This window comes from Sceloporus occidentalis, unplaced genomic scaffold (assembly GCF_023333645.1).
Source record: "Sceloporus occidentalis isolate IW3139 unplaced genomic scaffold, rSceOcc1.0.p SCAF_15, whole genome shotgun sequence".
Taxonomy (NCBI): Eukaryota; Metazoa; Chordata; class Lepidosauria; order Squamata; family Phrynosomatidae; genus Sceloporus; species Sceloporus occidentalis.
This window is the reverse complement of record NW_028316995.1, coordinates 15,076,971-15,097,414: the sequence shown is the minus strand read 5'-3', so window position 1 is coordinate 15,097,414 and position 20,444 is coordinate 15,076,971. Positions and strand designations below refer to the sequence as shown.

The window sequence follows — 20,444 nt, the reverse complement described above, 5'->3', positions numbered from 1 at the left end:
CGTTTCTTCCTTACTGATTGTACCATGGGAGTCCCGGCGTTTTTCCGATGGCTGAGCCGCAAATATCCCTCCATTGTTGTGCATTCCGTAGAGGAGAAGGTAGGTGGTTTCACGGAGAAGTTACCGGGTGAATGATACGTGGAGCCAACGGGGCTGCTGTAGGGACAATGTGGCCTGTGCGCCTCCATGTTACAGAGGGATTTAAAGTAGGCATTAGCGTTATGTACAAAGCATGACGGTGAATGCGCCAATTCTGCTTATGCTGCCCGTGATATCCCCCGTGAAAGGACAACCGAAGCTCCCCATTTCTTAAACCCGTTCTTGTCCAGGCTCTGGTTCCCGTTATTAGGCTGGTTTTTGGAGTAAGTCTCCAGTTTGTTTTGTACCAAGTTCCTGAGGCTTAGGGATGGGGTTTTAGCGGTTTATTCCCTAAAGGTGCAGGCGTCGTGGTTTCATCTCCCTCACTTCATCATTCGTTATGGAGTGCCAACAGTATCGAGTTTCCCAAGCTAGGAGGTCTGGACAGTCCCTGTATTATGTATAATTTAACGGGTAAGGAGACTTTGGAGGCAGTTAATTGTTTTAACTACACATCACACAGGGCTAGCCAATGTCTTCCTGCAGCAGAAGCCCACGGGGATGAGACCTTTGTAATTTAAAGTCAAGAAGGGAAAACAACTCTCGTAAAGAAACCTCTTCAGTAACCACGTATTACGTGAATACAAATTGTGCTCGTTATTCAGAGATATAACATTAATGTGAAATATCTTAATTGTAATGTGTGGGCAGCATGTACAATGAATGAGGGGACTGTCCCCTTACATTATCGGTGATTTGGTGTTGCCGTAGCATATCTGTTAACTCCTTAATGACAAAGCCCGTACATGTACGGGCTCAAAATGCGTTGTCTTCAATGGGTTTAGGGACCGCCCATTGTCCTTAAGGTTAACTGCAGTCCGTTTTTGGAGTTGGTAATTCCCATCCACATTTTCCTGTAACTGGCTTGATCGGAGCAATCACTGCCTTCTGATTAGCTCTAAATATAAAAATGTATACATCTTTTCAAGTGACTCTGGTAGTTCGTTCTTTCCTTTTAACTATTTCTATTTTCTAAAAATGCAGGCTAGATTGTCTTCCAGCCATCAGAAGAGTCGGCTTTCTTTACGCGGACCGAGAGATCTAAGCAGCGATTGCTGTGCTTTTTGGTTTAAAATTAAGTTCTATTAAAACCTCTCTGACTCTGGTTGCCGTGTTGTGCGGTTGGCCGCTCTGAACTTGGTGGACCTGGTTGAGGTTCTTATAGGTTTTTTTTTTTAAAGCAGCACTATATATTTTTGATATATATATATATATATATATTACACACAGTGCTGCGACATTGCTAGTTTTAAATACAAATATCTAAAATTGCTTGCTGCAGCCATTGGGCTCGAATTGATAGTGGAGGACAATTTTAATAACTAATGATATCCGCCACCAATAAAGTTATTACTGGTATTAAATCCAAATACATTTTCAAAGTTGTCATGTTTTGGTATTTTTTTTGTTATGCTTTTGCGTAAGATTAGACAAACACCCTGGACTCCTTTATAATACTGCCTTGTGGTAAACGCTAGAATGGCTCAGTCGTAATCACAGAGCCTGACTAATGAAAGTCTATGTCTGGAATGATTTTATGGTACAAGCAAGACTTCATTAGCATCAGCCTAAAGAATCTACTCGGTGTGGTGGTTGAGCAGGGAAAGTATAGCCTCCAGGTCTACATATAAAGGACCTTTTATTGGACTCAACTCAAATAAAACTTTTTGCGGCTATACTATGTATTCCTTGACGCATTTCACCCAAAGTCTGAGTATAAGTTCAGTTTAGCTCGGGCTCCATCACTCTGCTGCGATTAATTTCACCCTTTACACACTCGACTTTGGTGTGTGAATACAAGGAACAGTTCCATTACACTTTATTTACAAACTAAACAGTTAAAAGCCTTTGAAATCTGACACATTCTGAGAATTTTGTCTACTTTGGTGTGCAAAGCTGCATTAAGGTATTTAAGCAAAATTGAATACCTGGATTACTTTCTTCCCAGCCAAAAGAATGCAACGGAATCAAGATTCCAGTAGACACCAGCAAGCCGAACCCAAATGAAGTCGAGTTTGATAACCTTTATTTGGATATGAATGGTATTATTCATCCATGCACTCACCCTGAGGACAAGTAATTGACTTTTTTTTTTTAAGTTACCTATTATAACGTCTTTTGAATATAATACTTTGAATAAAACAATTTTTATTTAACTTTCCAGACCAGCACCCAAAAACGAGGATGAAATGATGGTTGCAATTTTTGAGTACATCGACAGACTTTTCAACATTGTGAGGCCAAGGAGATTACTTTATATGGCCATAGATGGTGTGGTAAGTATGAAACGGCATAAAATCCTTGGACTTTCTTGGACTGACCTTAGACCTAATCTTGGGAAGGCATAATGCAATCTTGATAAAATAATGTTGATGGGTAGAGACGGGCAGACCTGATGAACCAGGTTACCCTTAACAATAAATTAGAAACATAGCCTTCTACAGCAGGAGATTCTACCCATTGTCTTGATGTAAAGATCACAGGCCTTGGTCCTTGTTCTTGTCTTAGATTGAGGTTAGCTTTGTGTCTATCTCACGCATGTTTGAATTTCCCCAGCATGGACGCTGTTCCATTTATCTGCCACCTTCTCAGTAAAGTAAAATTTCCTTCCATTACATCTAAACATCTGACATCTTGTTCCAACGTATCCCTTTGTTAATAAACTCTAAGCATGTATCGGAAGGATGCTTCCTGATTTCGGTAGATTTAACTTAAATAATGAAGTGCCACAACTGACTTGCATGCAAAGTTGACTACAACATGCATTAGAAATAAAATAAATTTTGCAGCCAATTTTCTTTTTTAAAAAAAAGTTATACATACTGCTTAGAAGTGGAGTGCTAGTGCATAGAATCCTAAGTATATTTATGAAGCACATTAAATAAGAGCTTCAAGATGCTGTTCCACCTACTGTTAAATTTGATTTAACACAATGCTGTCTTAAAAACATTACTAGTACTGTTGGATAATAAATTTGCTAGCGTTTTTGTCAAATTCTATAAATATATACCTTTGTAAAAACACATCTGTATGTCCAACACTTACATCATTCACTATTTTCTAATGTTGACTTTCTTTCTTTCAGGCTCCACGTGCTAAAATGAATCAACAGCGTTCTAGAAGATTTAGGGCTTCTAAGGAGGGTGTGGAATTGACAGAAGAGAAAGCCAAAATACGTGAAGAAGTATTGTCCAAAGGTATTACTGCTTGACAACTTGTTTTAAAGGCTTCTTGTTAGGCATTCTATTTTAGGATTGTTCCAAATGATTTACTTATTCTTAGTATATTCATTAAAACCTTTGCCACTGATGTGAGGTTGTTCTGTGTAGCATATCTTGGCTGCGCTTGCATTGTATGGATACTACCTCTTAACCTGCTGTATTTTGCAGGTGGTTATCTCCCTTCTGAAGAAGTGAAGGAAAGATTCGACAGTAACTGTATTACTCCTGTAAGTACCAGTGCCATTCTAAGTATGCACAGCTTATAATCACGTGACTTTGATTGTAATATATTTTTTTTCTTTTTACTGTTGTATAGGGCACAGAGTTTATGGACAACTTGGCAAAATGTCTTCGCTACTACATCGCTGATCGCTTAAATAACGATCCCGGCTGGAAAAATCTTACTGTAAGACTCTTTACCTGGTTTACCTGCATTCTCTGCATTAAGAGGTGTTACCGGATTCATATTTTAATTTTAAGATTATTCACAGAAAGTTTATCGGTTTATTAATGTTTTGGAGACTTTTCTTCCTGTTGAGTAAAGCCAGAACTGGACAGCTCCAGATCTAGGAGCCAGCTATTTTTTAAATTGGTAAACCGCAATAACATACCCACATATACTTATTTACACATACTCATAGTTAGGCAAGGATTTGAGTCCTGCTCTCTCCCCACATGTAAGATTAAACCACTGCGTCTGTGTTGCACTTTGCATATCAAGGATTTCAGTACGTGGGCATGTCTTGCCTGCATCGCTAATAATGAAGTTGACAGTAGTGGAAATCCTTATGTAAATTCACTGACTCGGACTGCCTCGAGCAAGTTTTGAAAGTATTCTGCAGCTTGCATGATTCCATGCTGTGCTTGTTATGCAGCAGTGCAACTTGGGATTGTTGTGTTACTGGTTTTATTTGTTTTGTAGGTCATTTTGTCAGATGCCAGTGCTCCTGGTGAAGGTGAACATAAAATCATGGATTACATCAGACGGCAAAGAGGTTTGTGTTTATATTTAATACTGAATGTCCTCGGGCATTTTCAAACATGACCTATAGTTTTTATGTTTTTTTTTGTTTTTTTTTATCCAAACAGCTCAGCCTCACCATGACCCAAACACCCATCACTGTTTATGTGGTGCTGATGGTAAGCAATGCATGTAATCTTGTTTGTTAATCGTGTTGTGCAGTTTTTTGTAAATAGGTGGTGGAGGATTAAGCAAGGAGTTGTGAATGTATAGAGTCTGAGCGCTCAAAGAATTGGACCTTCTTATCAAAGACAATATAGATGTTTTTAATTGGATAAAGTAGCCAAGTAGAGTATTGTGTCAAAGTATATGAAGTAATTCTGAATAACTTTATATACATCCTGTGTCCGGAAAATAATACAATTGTGCTGTTTTTTTCTTTGCCACTTAAATGTTATTTGATATGCCGTAAAATTAAATTCTTCATTTGAAGTGTTTAAAATCTGATTTTTGTTTCCAGCTGATCTTATTATGCTTGGATTGGCTACTCATGAGCCTTATTTTACAATCATCAGAGAAGAGTTTAAACCGAACCAACCAAGACCTTGTGCTTTGTGTGGTCAGCTTGGACATGAAATCAAGGAATGTCAGGGGCTACCCAGAGAGAAGAAAGGGGAGGTAATGCATACACCAGAGAAAACCATATAATGTCATCATTTAATGGATATATATCCTTAACTAATATTCCCCCTCTAAATCAACAGCACGATGAATTTGCAGATCGTCCACCAGGCAGTGAACAGGAATTTATTTTCATTCGCCTTAATGTATTGCGTGAGGTATTTACAAATCTTTACATTTTATAGACCTTTTGGATCATTCTCTATGGCTCCCAGGCATGGATTTTAACCTCTGATTTTATTTCAGTATCTGGAGAAAGAGCTGGCCATGCCAAACTTACCTTTTCCTTGTGACTTTGAAAGAAGTGTTGACGATTGGGTCTTCATGTGTTTCTTTGTGGGGAATGATTTTCTACCTCACCTGCCATCTCTTGAAATCAGGTATGCCTCGAAATGGATAGGCTGTGCTTTGCTCTTTAGATTTTTCTTACAACTTCCATCGCAATCACCCTGTGATTTACCGTCATATGTTGTAAACCATCCATGCATCCAAACTTGATTGAGTACATCTAATACAAAACATATAAAACATACGTGATGGATGTCCACTTTTATGTTTTTTCTTTTGTTGTAGGGAGGGAGCCATAGATCGACTTGTTAACATTTACAAAAATGTTGTGCATAAGACTGGAGTAAGTGGTTTTTTTTTTTTTTTGTGTGAACAGTGAGTGAATTTAAACAAGCATGTGGGTATCCCGGATCTAAGATGAGACCAAGGTCTGGGCAGACTAAATGGGCTGAAAGGCTTTTTATATGCTGTGTAATGCTATGTTTGAAATCTTTAATTCATTGTTTATATTCCAGGGCTATCTCACAGAAAGTGGATTTGTGAATCTGGAAAGAGTGCAGATGATCATGCTGGCAGTTGGTGAAGTTGAAGATGGCATTTTCAAAAAGAGAAAGGAAGATGACGTATGACAATTTATAAATTTCCTCACTACCTCTGTCGTCCTACCCTTCTTTTAAATGTGCTATTTCACTGTCCGTTATTTCCACAATTGCTATATTAGATTTTTCTATTTTTAGGAGAACTTTAAAAGAAGAAACAAGGAGAAAAGAAAAAGAATGAAGGTACATTGTTTAACTCTTAACCAAAAAATTAAAATGTATATCTTGCATTTAAGAAAATAACTATTTTAGCTGTAACTAAAGCTGACTTTTATGTAACCTACTGGTTTTGTTTATATAGGTTTTCCCTTGTATTTTTGTTACCGATTTGTTTTGAAATACATAGTGGGATTTTTTTTGCTGCTGTATGTGGCTTCATATGCATATTTTATTTTTATAGAGGGAGCAAGCAGCACCTGCTTTCCTTCCATCTGGACAGTTTGCACCCCAGGCACTCGGTCGGGGCAACAGTTCTTCCCCAAATGCGATTAACAACCCAAGGCAAGCGGCCTATGAAATGAGAATGCAGAATTCAGTGAGTACTACTTTTTACTCTGTGGGCTATGATGTAAAACTGGTGGCGAGCAATCCAGTGCTAATAATCGGCCTTCCCAGCCCTTTCTTTTCAAATGACAACTAGCTGCATGGAATAATATCCTTTTTTTAAAGTGAGGACTGTTGACGCTTCAATATGTGGACATTTTTTTTTATTTCTTTTTAAAGTAAAATCTTGAAACTCCCTACCTCAGCCCATCAGTCTCATGGAAAAGCATAGTGCCAACGTGATTTTGTTTTGCTGGTTTGAGGGTGGGGGGAGAGCAAATTATTTAATAGATGAGTCTGCAATGTAGTCTGCACTGCAACATCCAACATATTAATGCCAAGGTCTTTGCAATCGTTTTTTTCCCTCTCCTTTTCTTACATACAATATGTCCTTCCCGAGTTTGATTAGTCTTGTGTTCTTATAAAACGCTACCTGCGCGTTTTCCTTATTCTTGATCTTCACTTTCCTGTCTATCAGAGTTTCAACCACACAGACTCAAATGCTTCAGGAACAAAACGGAAAGCTGGTGACAGCGACAGTGAGCCTGAGCCAGAAGATAATATCAGGTGAATCCATTTTTTTCCTTAGCACTTTGTTAGCAAATTGCTGAATTAGATTGAGTCTAATGAATGCCATTTAGCGTATGGTGGCAGTGCCTTTTGGATAATTTCCTGTGATCTTTTTATCCACCAGTAATTAATGTGGAGAGTTACAATGTTCAGTATATTCCAGCGAGATGAGTATGCTAGAACTGCTAAATCCCAGCATGGCGATTAGTATGCGTGCTGGCTTTTCTTTCTCCAAGCCACTTTTCCCTTTGAGACCGAGTGATACATTGGCGAGACGCTCTGCGGTTTTGATTTGATTATGTGATCTGAATGCCAGTGTATTGCTGATGAATATTTAACCCTTAAACTCGGCTTTGATTGGGGCATCTCTTTAGCATTCTGATTGTAAGACTTTGATCTGTAGGCTGTAAAATCATACTTCAAAGATATTCTGCAGGTGTCCCATTAACATGGCGTAATTGGGCGTTTTAGCTGTATTTGCAGAAAACATGCATAGTCTTTTGCTTTTTCATAGAAACCAAAAGTAAAACAAAAGCACCAATTCATTACATCCTGCATTGTGCTAAATAACCTCGGGATGTTTGGAAGCAGCTTTGTACTCTGGTGACGAGTATATGCAAAATAAATGCAGTGCAATTAAGCAGTCTTGTATAGAAAACATAAACCCCGGTGTGAAGGAATTGGCAAATCCAGTCTTCTAGTTCTCCTAGTTTAGCAGTGTGTCAGGATAGCATTGAATCATTTTTGTTTCCTTTCACAATTCCTTCCACTAGCATGTTATATGCATGGTTATTCCAGGTATAGGCCATGGTTGATCGGATGGTTGCTAGATGTTTGGCTTCTCAGATGGATCCCATTTGCTGCTCCCCTTTTTCTTAAGATATGAGAAAAGAAGGGTTAAACTTCAAATTGTTGCATGTATCCCCCAGCAGAATTTATTTTAATAAATCACTTGCCAGGTGCCTCGTCTATCACTCATTCAATGTGTGTTTGAAACGTTTGCAATAGTTTATACAGGCCCGAGACAGACTTTTCCTCCAAGGAAAGGTTTTACTAACTTACCTTGAGGAAATAGGCATTCTGCGCAGTCTGCTGTAAAGGTTTAAATAGCATCGTTCGGCTTTATCCAAAGCATGTGATTGAGCAGAATAAGTGCTGCTACGAAGGACGTTTTGGATGCGCCCTTGGGCAGCAAAAGAATCTGTGTGAGAACTCCAGTAACCTGATACTGAATCATCTAAGTATCCATTGCAGATCTCTGTAATTACATGTATAGCCTTGGTATCATTAGTACCATTTTTCAACTTGTATTCGTTAAATAATACAAATGTGTAACGAGGACAAATCAAAGAATATACATTTTTTTTTTTGTGTGTGTGCAACGTTCTAAAAGACTATTTTCTTCACATAATGAAACTCGCATTTTTCTTCTTGTAGGTTATGGGAAGATGGCTGGAAACAACGCTATTATAAGAATAAGTTTGATGTTGATGCCTCAGATGAGAAATTTCGCCGGAAAGTTGTACAGTCATATGTTGAAGGACTTTGCTGGGTGCTGAGATATTATTACCAGGTACGCAAAATGTATTGCTAATGTACTCCTGCCGCTGGCCTCTTAACATTCCACGGTACCTGGGCCACACTTCCGGATCTCTTGTGTTTAACTTCTCCGAAAAGGCGGGCAAGTAATTAGTTTGTAAACCTGGTTTTGTTAGTGCCGCATTAACGTCCCAGACTATGTGCTTCAAGGAGTTATTTGCTGCGTGTGAGGGGAATGTAAAAGCATAAGTGCAAAGAATTGAAATGACTTAATGAATAAGTGTTGGCAAGCTGTCAAAGGAACCGCCAGCGTTTGCCCCACAATATTGTGATGTGATGTGAAGTGCACTGTAATTGAAGTGATCTGTGTTGGATGATTACTTTTGATAATTGAGATGTCAAACCAGTGCGATATTGCTTGCATGTGTATGGGGATTACACCAGTTCAGACTAATAATTGATTTTCTACTTGGAGAGAATAACTTGTTTAGAAATATCTGCTGGGTACAATCCAAAGTTGAATAGTTAAGTAACAATTGGTCCGGTGCTGATTATGTCCACGGACACCAAACGACATTAGTTTTTCTAAATGTTTAAGTGTGTTGCTTATTATATGTAACATATGATGTAGATCTGGTATTAATGGCACTGTAACTGTATCCTAATCAGAAGAAAAGTAGTGGATAAATCTTTTGACAGTTTAAGTGGGCCAAGTGTGTTTAATAACTGCGTCTTTTTCTCTACATATTTGTATTTGCCTTTTGCTAATTGTTTTGGAAGACCCAAACTCATATACAAATTGAAGATTGGCAGTTGTAGTCATAAACCTTAAATCTCCGCTATTAACTGTGTTGCAGGTTAAATATTTTGCCCATAGAATAATTTATTTCGCCGGCCCTGCCTTAGCTATATGAAAGCTGCCTAATTTATAGTAATGCTCGAGGACTATTAATGTCTGTCATAGACTGGTTGTGGAAGCTCTTTTGAGCAGGGCCTCCTAACCCGTTGCTTTTGTAAGACAAATTATGTTATATACTACCTGTGTACCTATTGTACAGCGCTGCAGAATATGATGGCACAATATGCATTATGGTTTTTTGTGTATGAAAAAGCCAGAGGTTGACAAAATAACATAGCTTGGTGTTTTTGTATTCACAGGGATGTGCTTCGTGGAAGTGGTTCTTCCCATTCCATTATGCTCCTTTTGCATCAGATTTTGAAAACATCACAGAGCTTTTTACAGAATTTGAATTGAACACAAAACCAGTAAGTAAGCCGCACTGCTTCACTATCCTGTGGCTATTTTAACTCCAATATAACCCGGTATGTTGTCAGCTCAGTCTACATAATGTTCTATTGTAATTGCTCCTGTGTAGATTTCTCTCTTTATCTTTACTTGTTTTTATGTCAAGGAAATCAAAAGAAATTAATTTCTTTATTTTCATCTCGCAGTTTAAACCACTTGAACAACTCATGAGTGTATTTCCAGCCGCTAGTGGGAACTTTTTGCCAACTACATGGAGGAAGCTTATGAGTGACCCGGTAATCACCTTTTTGCCCTGTGATGTGTGACTAATGTACATTTTGAGTGAAGAATTGCCGTTATGCGTCCTACTCATTCAGTTCATAATTAATGGAGTACATATTTATAGGATGTCAATCGTGAAAATGTATCTTACACATTCTGCTACTCAAAATCAATACATTTTCTGCTCCTTATATAGCCGATCAGGATCTTCTCACTCCAGCGAGTTGGAGACCACTGGTTACTAATATCTTCTATAGTTACCACTGTATCAAAATTAAAGCTGCTGTTGTTAATGTGGAGATTGTAGTTGATAGAGCAGTGTTACCTCAAAAAGCAATCTATAATTTTTATTCTCCCCTCATCTTAATATAGGACTCGAGTATAATCGACTTTTACCCGGATGATTTTGCTATTGATTTAAATGGAAAGAAATATGCTTGGCAAGGTAATCTTTATATATATATATTTTTTTTTTAACCTGCTGTCTGTCTTTTAGCTGATAATGGTTGTGAAATAGATGTCTCTCAAATGAAAAGTATATTGTCATACCAAGTCCAGCTGCATGTTGGCACTTGAGCACTGTGTTTATCTGCTTTTCACATACCCTTTCTTTGTGTTCTACTCTCGGACTTGCAAAGTCTTGGTTTCCCTCTGTTTGTCTTTGAGACATAACTTTTTCTATTTATTCAGTCACTCTATTGGGTTTGTTCACTAAATTGGCTGTTGGCAGGGGAGCTGTGGTTCCAACTCCTTGACTTCACTACTCATTATGAAGTCCCTTCCCCACTGTGTTTTTGCTGCAGGAAGCGTTTGTCCGTCTTGTACAATGTATAATTCAATCAGTGAGACTTCTTGACAGCCCCTCTCCAATTTAATTATGCAGCACACAAAGCAAGCGCTGCCTTTCCTGCAGGATAAATATGTCCGGGATGGCCCTTCCTAATGCGTAGTATAGTTGGTGAGTGGAAGCCGCTCTCCTGCAAACATCTGCTGTATTGAATTAATCTTTCTTTCGCTCACCTATTCAACAATTATATAGTTTGTAATTGGTATAAATGTGTGTTAAATCTATTTTCGTGCAGTTTATACTGAGTTGCCCCAATACCTTCACCAATGTAGCTACACCAAGGTTGCATGATCTCTGTCCTAAGTTTTAGTATCCTCCGGTAGGACACAGACAAATCAATGTTTTCAATTCAAATTGTCTAAAGAGACCCCCTGAAATTGCACGTAATCGTGTAAATGACTGGCTACTGATCTAGTTTTATACAATGTATTTGGTCTCCCACAAAGAGTAGAAATAAAGGGCCTTAATGGGTAGTCTTTAAAAGCAGTGTCATTCTAGATACTTTCAGCTGAGACTTTGGGAATTTATCCTGCTTTGATGACGCTCTGTTATTGTACTGCAAATATTCCCTTCTCTGTTTAATTGATTGCTTCCTGTCTCCTCCAGGTGTTGCTCTCTTGCCATTTGTTGATGAGCGTCGTCTGAGAGCCGCTTTGGAAGAGGTTTACCCTGACCTCACTCCTGATGAAAGTAAAATTATGATATTCGTCTGTGTAATCACTAAGGTTTTTAGCATTAGCGTACTTGGCGTTCGTGCTCCGCTAGGCTGCAAATGAACAAGATCTAATGGATGGCTGCTATTGATTGCCTTTAAACAAATCCGTAACCTTTTGCTTCATAGATGATTTAATTGCAGCAAATTGAATGATCCTTGATGCAAAAATGGAGCCTTGGCAAGTGCAAAGTGAAATGCAACAACCTTGTGTTAAAACTTGTTAATTAAATTCTCATTTACTGCTTTCTTGTGTGACTTAAATATGATCGGTTCTCATAGAAAAGCCTTCTTACCGGTATCTGTTAAAACGGCAACCAAAAACAATTATAAGTTGTGAGGATTTTAGCGGTGTAATTAAGTTTGTAAATTGGTTTATGAAAGCAGAAATCACACACCGTAATAAATTAGGGATGATTTGGATTATACATTAATGAACTTGATGGCAGCGAAGAAATTCCTCTACATGATTTTTAACTCTTCTGTTTTCCGTGTCTTACTAGTAAGAAGAAATAGCCTTGGAGGTGATCATTTGTTTGTTGGTAAACAGCACCCTTTAAATGACTTTATACATGAATTGTACAAGACAAACTCTATTGAGGTAAGCCATGGACCTGACTTTCTCCAAGCTTGAAGGACCTACATCAGGCTTCTTAGCGTCTCATTGTTTGAACTATCCCACCATGAGCGATATGCAGTGGTGGATGAGTAAACATGTACTGTACGGTTAAGTGTTCCATACGGCCCCGCCAGTGAAGAATGCGTATTAATGCACTCTGCATTGAACACTGTAGGGAGAAAATAAATTAAAAGCACATATCTTAAGGAGACGCTGTAGTTCCCGCAATGCAACACGCATCCCTCGCGGCTTGAGGCCGCCATCACTGCCAAGAAAGAGCTCCAATTAAAATGTGTGGAGACTACCTGGCATTGTTGTGCAAGCTAGTGCTGGGCTAAGTGTCTAAGGCAGGGGTGTCCAACCTGCGGCCCCCCCAGCTGCTGTAGGACTACATCTCCCATAATGCTCTTTCAGCTTAGGGGCCGGCTGAGGTTTATGGGAGATGTAGTCCTGCCGCAGCTGGAGGGCCTCAGGTTGGGCACCCCTGGTCTAAGGCATGTGGAGGGTTCTGCTGAATTCCTCCATGCATTTTTAATGAGGGGAAAACGGTAATAAGGGGGCACTTGACTGTCACTTTCATAATGTTTAAGATATTTCCCAACATATGCGTATTTAAACTTTTCATTGTATGTAGGCTGTTTAAGTTTTAAGTTACCAAGTTACTTCTGCAGTAGGAAGCTTTGCATGTCTCAGATGCACGCACAGAAATATGTTCTGGCGGAGACCGATAAGGGGGCTGCTCCAAAACTGGGAAACACATTACCCTCTTGGGTGAGCTGCTGGTTATATCTCGATGCTACGCGGTTAGGGGTGGTGTCCTGGGACAGTCGTCATGTACACGGTGCATTGAACCTGGATGTTTCAGAAGACATTGTCTGAGTTCGGCTGTAATGCTAACAGATATTTGTATGTTTTATATACAATAGGAAATTGTCCTTCTGTAAATACTTACATAATGTTGCTTTTAAAGCAGCTGTGTAACATTTGATTAATTTATTAACAGCCGACTGACATACCCCCCGAATTGTGCCATGGTATTCAAGGAAAACTTGAAATTCACGAAGGAGCAATTTTACCCCATAAGTAAGTATAAACCTGCTTGCTGGTGTAATTTTTAATCACCTTTACCTTGAGCACTCTGTTTTTTTGTGAATTGTTCAACTTGGTAGTGTTTAGCGATCTCATTCTTAAAAAGTCTTACTTGCATAATGCTCTTTGGTGATACGTGATTAAATGCCTTGGTTAAAGAGATGCGGTAAGTAAAGGGCTTAAGTAAGATAAAGTAAGGAAGTGCTGTAGACTGATTTTTGTTGTATCAGTCATGTTAGATGATTAGTAGGCAAAGAATAACCCTATAAAATACCTGGCTAATGCCTTACACTGTGGCAGCTAGCCAGCACATTTCATTCTGTTAATTGTTTCACAAGGACAACTCAAACACATTAGAACAATGAGACTCCTATAAAACGTATTGTGCAAAAGAAGAGCATTCTGGAGTACCTCTGACTTCCATTTTTCTTGTTTTGTTTCCTTTAGGATTGTGGAATCACCAGTTCCTATGTTACGAGATTTGGCTCAGAATTATTCAATTGGGTGGGTATTTTGGCTGTGTGCGTGATCTTCTTTTTAAATACATTTAGTTGCTTTTAGTGTTGTATAAAATCCTAGGTGTACATGTTAGTATTTTTATTCCTCTCAACAGCGTCTAGGTCTATTAGGTTTTCAAAATAACTTGTGTTTGTACGTCGGTATGTAAATGCCTCCACAATGCAAATGCTGAGGCTCGATGTCAACATCTAGGGATGGGACTTAATTACAGATATGCATGTATGTTGTAGGGACTCTTTGTATGGCTGGCAAGAGGCTGACAATTGTACAAGCCTAATGTTGGAAAGCATGACGGGCAAGGGTGCAACCATTTTTATATGCATTGTATTAATGTTTATTTCTTTTGTCTTCAGCATAAAGTTTAAAGATCCAGAGTATGAAGAGGGTTATGTTTTTAAAGCAGTGGTTTTACAAGGTGCAAAGTAAGTGTTTGTCTATCCAGTAATGTTGAAGATGTACGGATTGCTGGGCCATAAAGAAACTGCTACAGCTTTACTATTCTTAAAATGTAGGAAGCCGCCTATAACCTTAAAACCAGGAGACTGGGAGAGGACAAACAACAACGGAAGACCATGGAGACCACAGATTGGCTTCAATCACAATAGAAAGCAGGGTCACCTAGATCAATCTGCGTTCCGAACTTTGGGGTAAGTGAGGCATCTACAACTATTACATGAATTCGTACCTGAAATACACTTCACTAAGACACAAAAGCTGAAGGGCCACAACTTGTCAAACAGGATTTACTGTCAAACTTGGATTTGTTTTTGGGAGTTCAGGATCTGCTGGAGATCGCAGCACATCTGTAGTTTTATAGAACGGTGTTTGCTTATGCACGTCAAGGGAATCCATGTCCTGTGTCCATAGAAACCAAGCTCGCTTCCAATGCCGAAAGCAACACGAAAACTTATTTTGCCTCTCTTAGATAAAGTACTTTATGAGCAGCTGTATTCTCCTTACCCATTTGAAGCAGACAATGAATATTGGGGGCGTTGACGTGTTTGTTAGATGTTTTGAAGGCTCTGAGAACTGGAATCTCGGACGCTTCTGAGCAAGCTGTTGAAATGGTAGAAATAATTTTGTGTTGTATTTAGCTAATAAAGAAATACAGCTGTTTGTACTATGCAAATCTAAGGGTTAAAAGACAACGCTGGACTGCATTAGTATAGTGGTAACAATTGTTTGGTTAAAAATGTGCTTCATGCTCAAATAAGCTTTAATAACTTTATCCCTGCTATTACCAGGCATACATTACCACAAACCAGAGGACATGCAAGGGGTGGGCATTATGGCAACATCCCCCCTCCAGGATCATACAATCCTATAAATACATACAGAATGCCCTCTAGACAACCTCAGCTACAAAGTAAGTTTTTTCCTTTTTAATGTCTTTTCATTGACTTCCTTCTCTTTGTAACTTCTACTACTTTGTTGTCTTGAATAAAAGCAGCGCCTGCTTGTTCTTGAGATGAGTGATGCTTAGATGACTAAGATCCGTGGACGTAAATCCAAGTTTTAATTTAGACTTTGTGTAGTGTAGCTAATCGTTCTATGGATTGGTCTTAATTGTATAGCTATAGATGCTCTGGCCAAGACTGGCTCGTGTCGGTCTTGTTCTCTAGAGGCGTAGACTACAGATTTTCCATGCTACCATGACAGGGACTTATGTGAGGCTGTTTAGTGGGTTTCACACCTGGCATCTCGCTTGTACATAACGGTGTGAGTTGTGGGGAAAGTTGTGTGCGCTAAATTGTTGCAAATTAATCTACTGCTGTGGCTTCCTTATGGTCTATTATTGTTACTCAACCTTTCCCAGGGGGACCGACAGTAAATGTAGTTCTTGCCATTCACTTTCCAAAGGTTGCTCCATCTTTTTTGCTTTTTTTTTTTTTTTTTTTTTTTTTGACAATTTTCAGGGATACCAAAGCTCCAGGGTGAAATTTTTTTGTTATTTTGGTTATCCAAGCTGCTGAAACCCCGGTGCGTTATTCAGATGTATGTCGAGAAATACACAAAATTTAAGGCTTTAGCGGAGAAAGTGTTAAGAACTGGTGATTGCGCAAGATCTGGGTCGTTGCTTATTGCCCTCCGGTAGCACTAGAATGCTTTGAGCAGTTTTCCTGTATATAAAACCATGATAATGGAAATTGCATTGCTCTGGCAGCTGTCCAGAATGACAACCAGGCTGGAGAATAGCTGAGTGTTGAAGGGCAGGCACAGAGAAATGGGTTTTGTATATTTACGTGAACGCCGTCTAGTACATGCACAAAGTAAAATGACTATGGAGAAGGGCAGTGCGGTCAATCAAATGGCCACCTTTTTCAAGGAGCTGTTGTGGGTGTTCCGTTCTGCTTTTCCTTGATTTGACATTGATGTGCCAATTTTCAGCTGATGAGTAATTGGCTATATGCTGATAACTTGAAGGAGTCAAGTGCAGTCTGCCAGCACCGCTCTCTTTAAATGGCACATTTGGTTCGTGCAAACCCGAGTATCTGATTTATGACTTTCTCTTATTGCGGTCTGTAAACTTGTCAGTTAGCTGAATCAGAAAGTGATTTTGATTAGTGCAATCAGTAAACACGAGGTGTTGTGTTTTGATTGCCTAGCTGATTAGGTAAATAGGCACTTAAGTAGCTGTTCGAGCATTTAGTTTATAGTCTAATGCTTTTTCCGCCAATAAAATCAGATTTTTTTTTCTTTACGACCAGTATTTTATATATATATAATTTTTTATTTTTTTTTCTTGAGGGCCATTTTACCTCATCAGATATATTCATTCATTTACAGAGTTTGGGCATGAGATTATGATTTTTAAACACTATCGTGTCTTATTGAAACTTACTGTAGAATGAATATGGTTAAGTATGTCTACTCCTGGATGATTTTTTATGCAACAATACATGTAGGGGTGTGCAAATGTATGTTTATAATAAAATCTGAGAAACATTCATCCAGTTGTTTATGGGAGTCAGGGCAGCGAGTGGGTGATCCTTAAGTTATATAAAGTGAGTACTGAACAGTGGCTGTATATGAAAATATATATTGTACAGTGTTGGTTTCCTTATACATAACTGCAGGTTTCAGCCATGTTTGTTTAATATGTCCTCTTCATTCAGTTCATCTACTGGCAGATGGGCTTGTCAAAAGAAAGGCAAGCAAATTAGGTTACACCTGCTCTTCTTTTTTTTTTTTTTTGTTCGCTTGCATAGTTACTAATGTGTTTGGTAGAACTTTATAGATGGCAATATGGTCTTGTCTTTAATTTTAAGATTTTTTTTTTTTTACAAGACTTTTTAACTCCTGTAGATGCAAGGATGCAAAATTCCTGGGGAAATCGCCCGCCCGTATTTAACCAGCCACCACAAAGGTACGAAAATACACTGTTTTGCATCGTTATCTAAGCCAATTAAAAAGTAAACATTTTTTTTAATATGTTGATAAAAAAGGTACCCGGGAACAGCCGTCTGTTCTTGGGTACCTTTAAAAATAAATAGCATTGTGGGTTGCGGGGGTTTCTGCATGGTTTAAACCTGTGCATCCCAGGGAAGGGTGACGCATTGATCAGCCATGAATCGCACACCCTTCTGGCACTCATACTGTTAATGAGGCATAAGTAATTGTGTTCAAATTTATCAGAACTGTTCCGCTAACTCGGAGCTGCCATTGATTCTTGCTACAGGCCTCTTGAAGTCCTAATCGGCTTCTTTGGTACAACTTTTTCAAGCCTGACAAGCCTATTGTAGAGCAGTGTCACTGTAGGTCAGTAGTTATTAGTTGCCAATGAAAACAGTTTCTTTAACTACTTAAGACTGGACTGAATTAAAAGCAGAAGGGACTTGGCAGAAGATTATGGAATCCTGAGACAAATAAGTAGCAGGCAATGGAAAGAATGTGACATGGTTTGGTAATGAGGGATGTCCCTACATATGTTCACTTCCAAAACACAGAAGCTTCAAGTCCCTTATTTAGCCACATGAAATAATTTTGCAGCATTTGAAAATGATTTTGTTTTGCTTGTGCTTCACACTTTGATTTGATTGTTTGATTTAGGATCTTAGAAAACAGAGTATTTTTGTGTGTATACATGCGTACGTATGTATATATGAATATTAACCTACTACACCTGTATATCACAGCAATCAAACGCCAACATCATTGACTTGCTAGTGTGTGTGTAAATGTATTATTTATATATATATTTTGTATATTTCCTAACTTGCAGGAGATTTTTTCTTTTTATATATTAAATTAAATGACAATAGCTTTTTCTGGTATTTCTAAATTACACCGTTTTTAAAATGTTCCATCTAGAAGAATGGCTCTGTTTAGAGAGACTGTTTCATTTTACCCTGGGGGGCATTAATTTGCTCTTAATGATCACATTGCTTGACCAGTTAACACATTACATTTTTAACTTGGGTAGAAATTCAAGGTGGTCAATCGCTTATGTGCATTTAAAAAAAAAAGTTTGGGAGGATATTTTAGGAAGCCATGGAGCCTGTGGTTGTATGTCCCCCTATGTGTATACTGTTTCAATTGATACATTGACACAATTAAAACATTTGTTGCTGATAGTAATATTGGGCACCAATTTAGGTCATAATAGCCGTTGAATTTGTGTTCCCATATAAACTGTATACCAAATGTCAGTCTCTGCCAATTAGGGCTGATGTTGCTAGGTCACCACGGTCAATTGAAAACCACATCAATAGAACTTGAAGAGGTTCCTTCTAGATCAGACCTTCTGACATATTGTGGGGGAATAATGGATGGGAAAAAACAGACAAGACCCCTACCCTAGATTCAAAATTCTTTGCTGTAAGAATTCATTTGCAATCTGCAATTAACTTGGAAGAAAAGGTAGCCTAAAGGGCCAGGACTGGAACATAAAGCAATTCTCCTGAGTTGCATATGTTTACCCTTTGGATAATGTATTTTGTCTTTAAAACATAGTGTGTGTTTCCTTCTGCGCAGAATGTCAGACCTAGAGTTTTGTTCAGTGGCAATTGAAACTCTACAGACTGAGGTTTTTACTTAATCCACGGAAGCATTTCAAACAAACTCCAATTACAATAGGGACCCTGGTAGATTGTGTGGTGCAGTAGCGAATGCCAAGCTTCCATTCAGGTGATCACCGCCTTATTCCTCTCCTTGTTCTGCCCAGCAGAAGTTATGGACAAATGCAGGCCCCAAACCCTGCTTTCCCAAATCAACAGATGGGACCTGGAGGACCAAGTAATTATTACCAGAGACATGGCGGAGACCGAAATAGACAGGTAATTTCTATTTTTTTTTTTTTTATTGTATCGTTTTGGGTAGGCAGCCACACAGATGTTTGCATTATTAGATTGTAAGCTCTCGAGCGGCACCCTCAAAAGTGCCTCGTTCTTGCCAGGAACTTCTGGATGGCAAGCTAATGTGCAGGGTTCTCATCTCCTGGTGTTTCTGCATACATTAATGTATATTATGTGTGTTTACTGCCCCATTTAAATTCTATAGAGCTGTGTAATTTGTTGGCGGTTAATAAAAGATAAATAAATGTAAAACATAGCATGCTAATGAAACGTTTGCATTGGTTCACAGGTACAGAAATGCCCCAAAGTGGCCAAATTATTGAATTATTTTATTAATCACAATTATAAAATTGGCTGCAGTGTTTTGAAGATTTGTAAATATGGAATATAAAAATATATGTATATTTATAAAGTAACTGTGCATATACATATATATACTACTCGTATACAATTTATATTTGCTGTTTAAAATTGCGTGCAGATAAATGCACCTGCTTCTTCGACTCTCTGCTGTGACCCGCAAACTACATTAAGATGTTGTACAAATCACCAATTCTTTCAGGCTATTGGTGCAGGTTGTTTGGGGAAATACTTGAAATGTTTAGTTTTGGGTGTCCGCTTTTGTTATAATAGCATTGGTACGTTTCGGCTTCGGTGAAGGGAGTGATTTCCTTTGTCTGTCTAATCCAGTAAACAAACTCTCAATTTTGTTTTTCAGGGATACAGCCAAGGAAGGAATTTTCATTTACCACCACCTTCTGGAAGATACAATTGGAAATAATTGCATTCTTTTCAAAATCTACTGTTTTGTTTTGTTTTGTTTTTTTAAACCTTTTTTTAATCAAGGAAAAGGAAAGCATTTGCAGGAGGGTTTTGTAATAGAGGGATTTTTTTAAAGGAAACAAGAAAATTCTTCTCTCCCATGTATATGTTTGTGTTTTTGGTGGATTTTTACTGCTTACTTCCCTCTGTAAAATCATATTTGGATGTGTAATTTAGCTCATTTTTTAAACATTGGTAATTATTATAAACCTATTTTAGCGCAAACCACTCAGAAGGTATTGTGTATAATATGTTTTGACTGTCAGATACTTTTCATGTGCTATTTCACTTGTATTTTACAGCGCTAATGAAATATATTTACTGTTTTTTTAAGAACATTTTTCTTTATCTTGTTTTTATAAGACTCAGCCATCAAACATTTTCTGTTTCTGATTTTAATTCAAATTTCTAAATTAAGAGTACTATTAGACATTGCAGATCGTAAATGTAAAGGGGGGATGTATTTTTTTTTTT

At 38.3% G+C, this 20,444-nt stretch overlaps 1 protein-coding gene across 1 annotated transcript; it reads left to right on the top strand.

Annotated features, from left to right (window-relative positions):
- Positions 1-24: 24 nt before the first annotated feature.
- Positions 25-19,929, top strand: LOC149303291 (5'-3' exoribonuclease 2-like). The gene is made up of 30 exons (XM_089481420.1): positions 25-99; positions 2,087-2,214; positions 2,303-2,414; positions 3,224-3,335; positions 3,528-3,586; positions 3,676-3,765; positions 4,282-4,354; positions 4,449-4,499; positions 4,841-4,998; positions 5,085-5,159; positions 5,248-5,381; positions 5,575-5,632; positions 5,805-5,912; positions 6,027-6,071; positions 6,289-6,423; positions 6,910-6,998; positions 8,439-8,574; positions 9,699-9,806; positions 9,993-10,082; positions 10,441-10,513; positions 11,522-11,605; positions 12,131-12,228; positions 13,250-13,329; positions 13,783-13,839; positions 14,208-14,276; positions 14,367-14,501; positions 15,099-15,220; positions 17,161-17,221; positions 19,022-19,130; positions 19,867-19,929. Exons 1-30 carry the CDS (start codon positions 25-27, stop codon positions 19,927-19,929), a joined length of 2,787 nt encoding a protein of 928 aa, XP_089337546.1.
- The last annotated feature ends 515 nt before the right edge of the window (positions 19,930-20,444 follow it).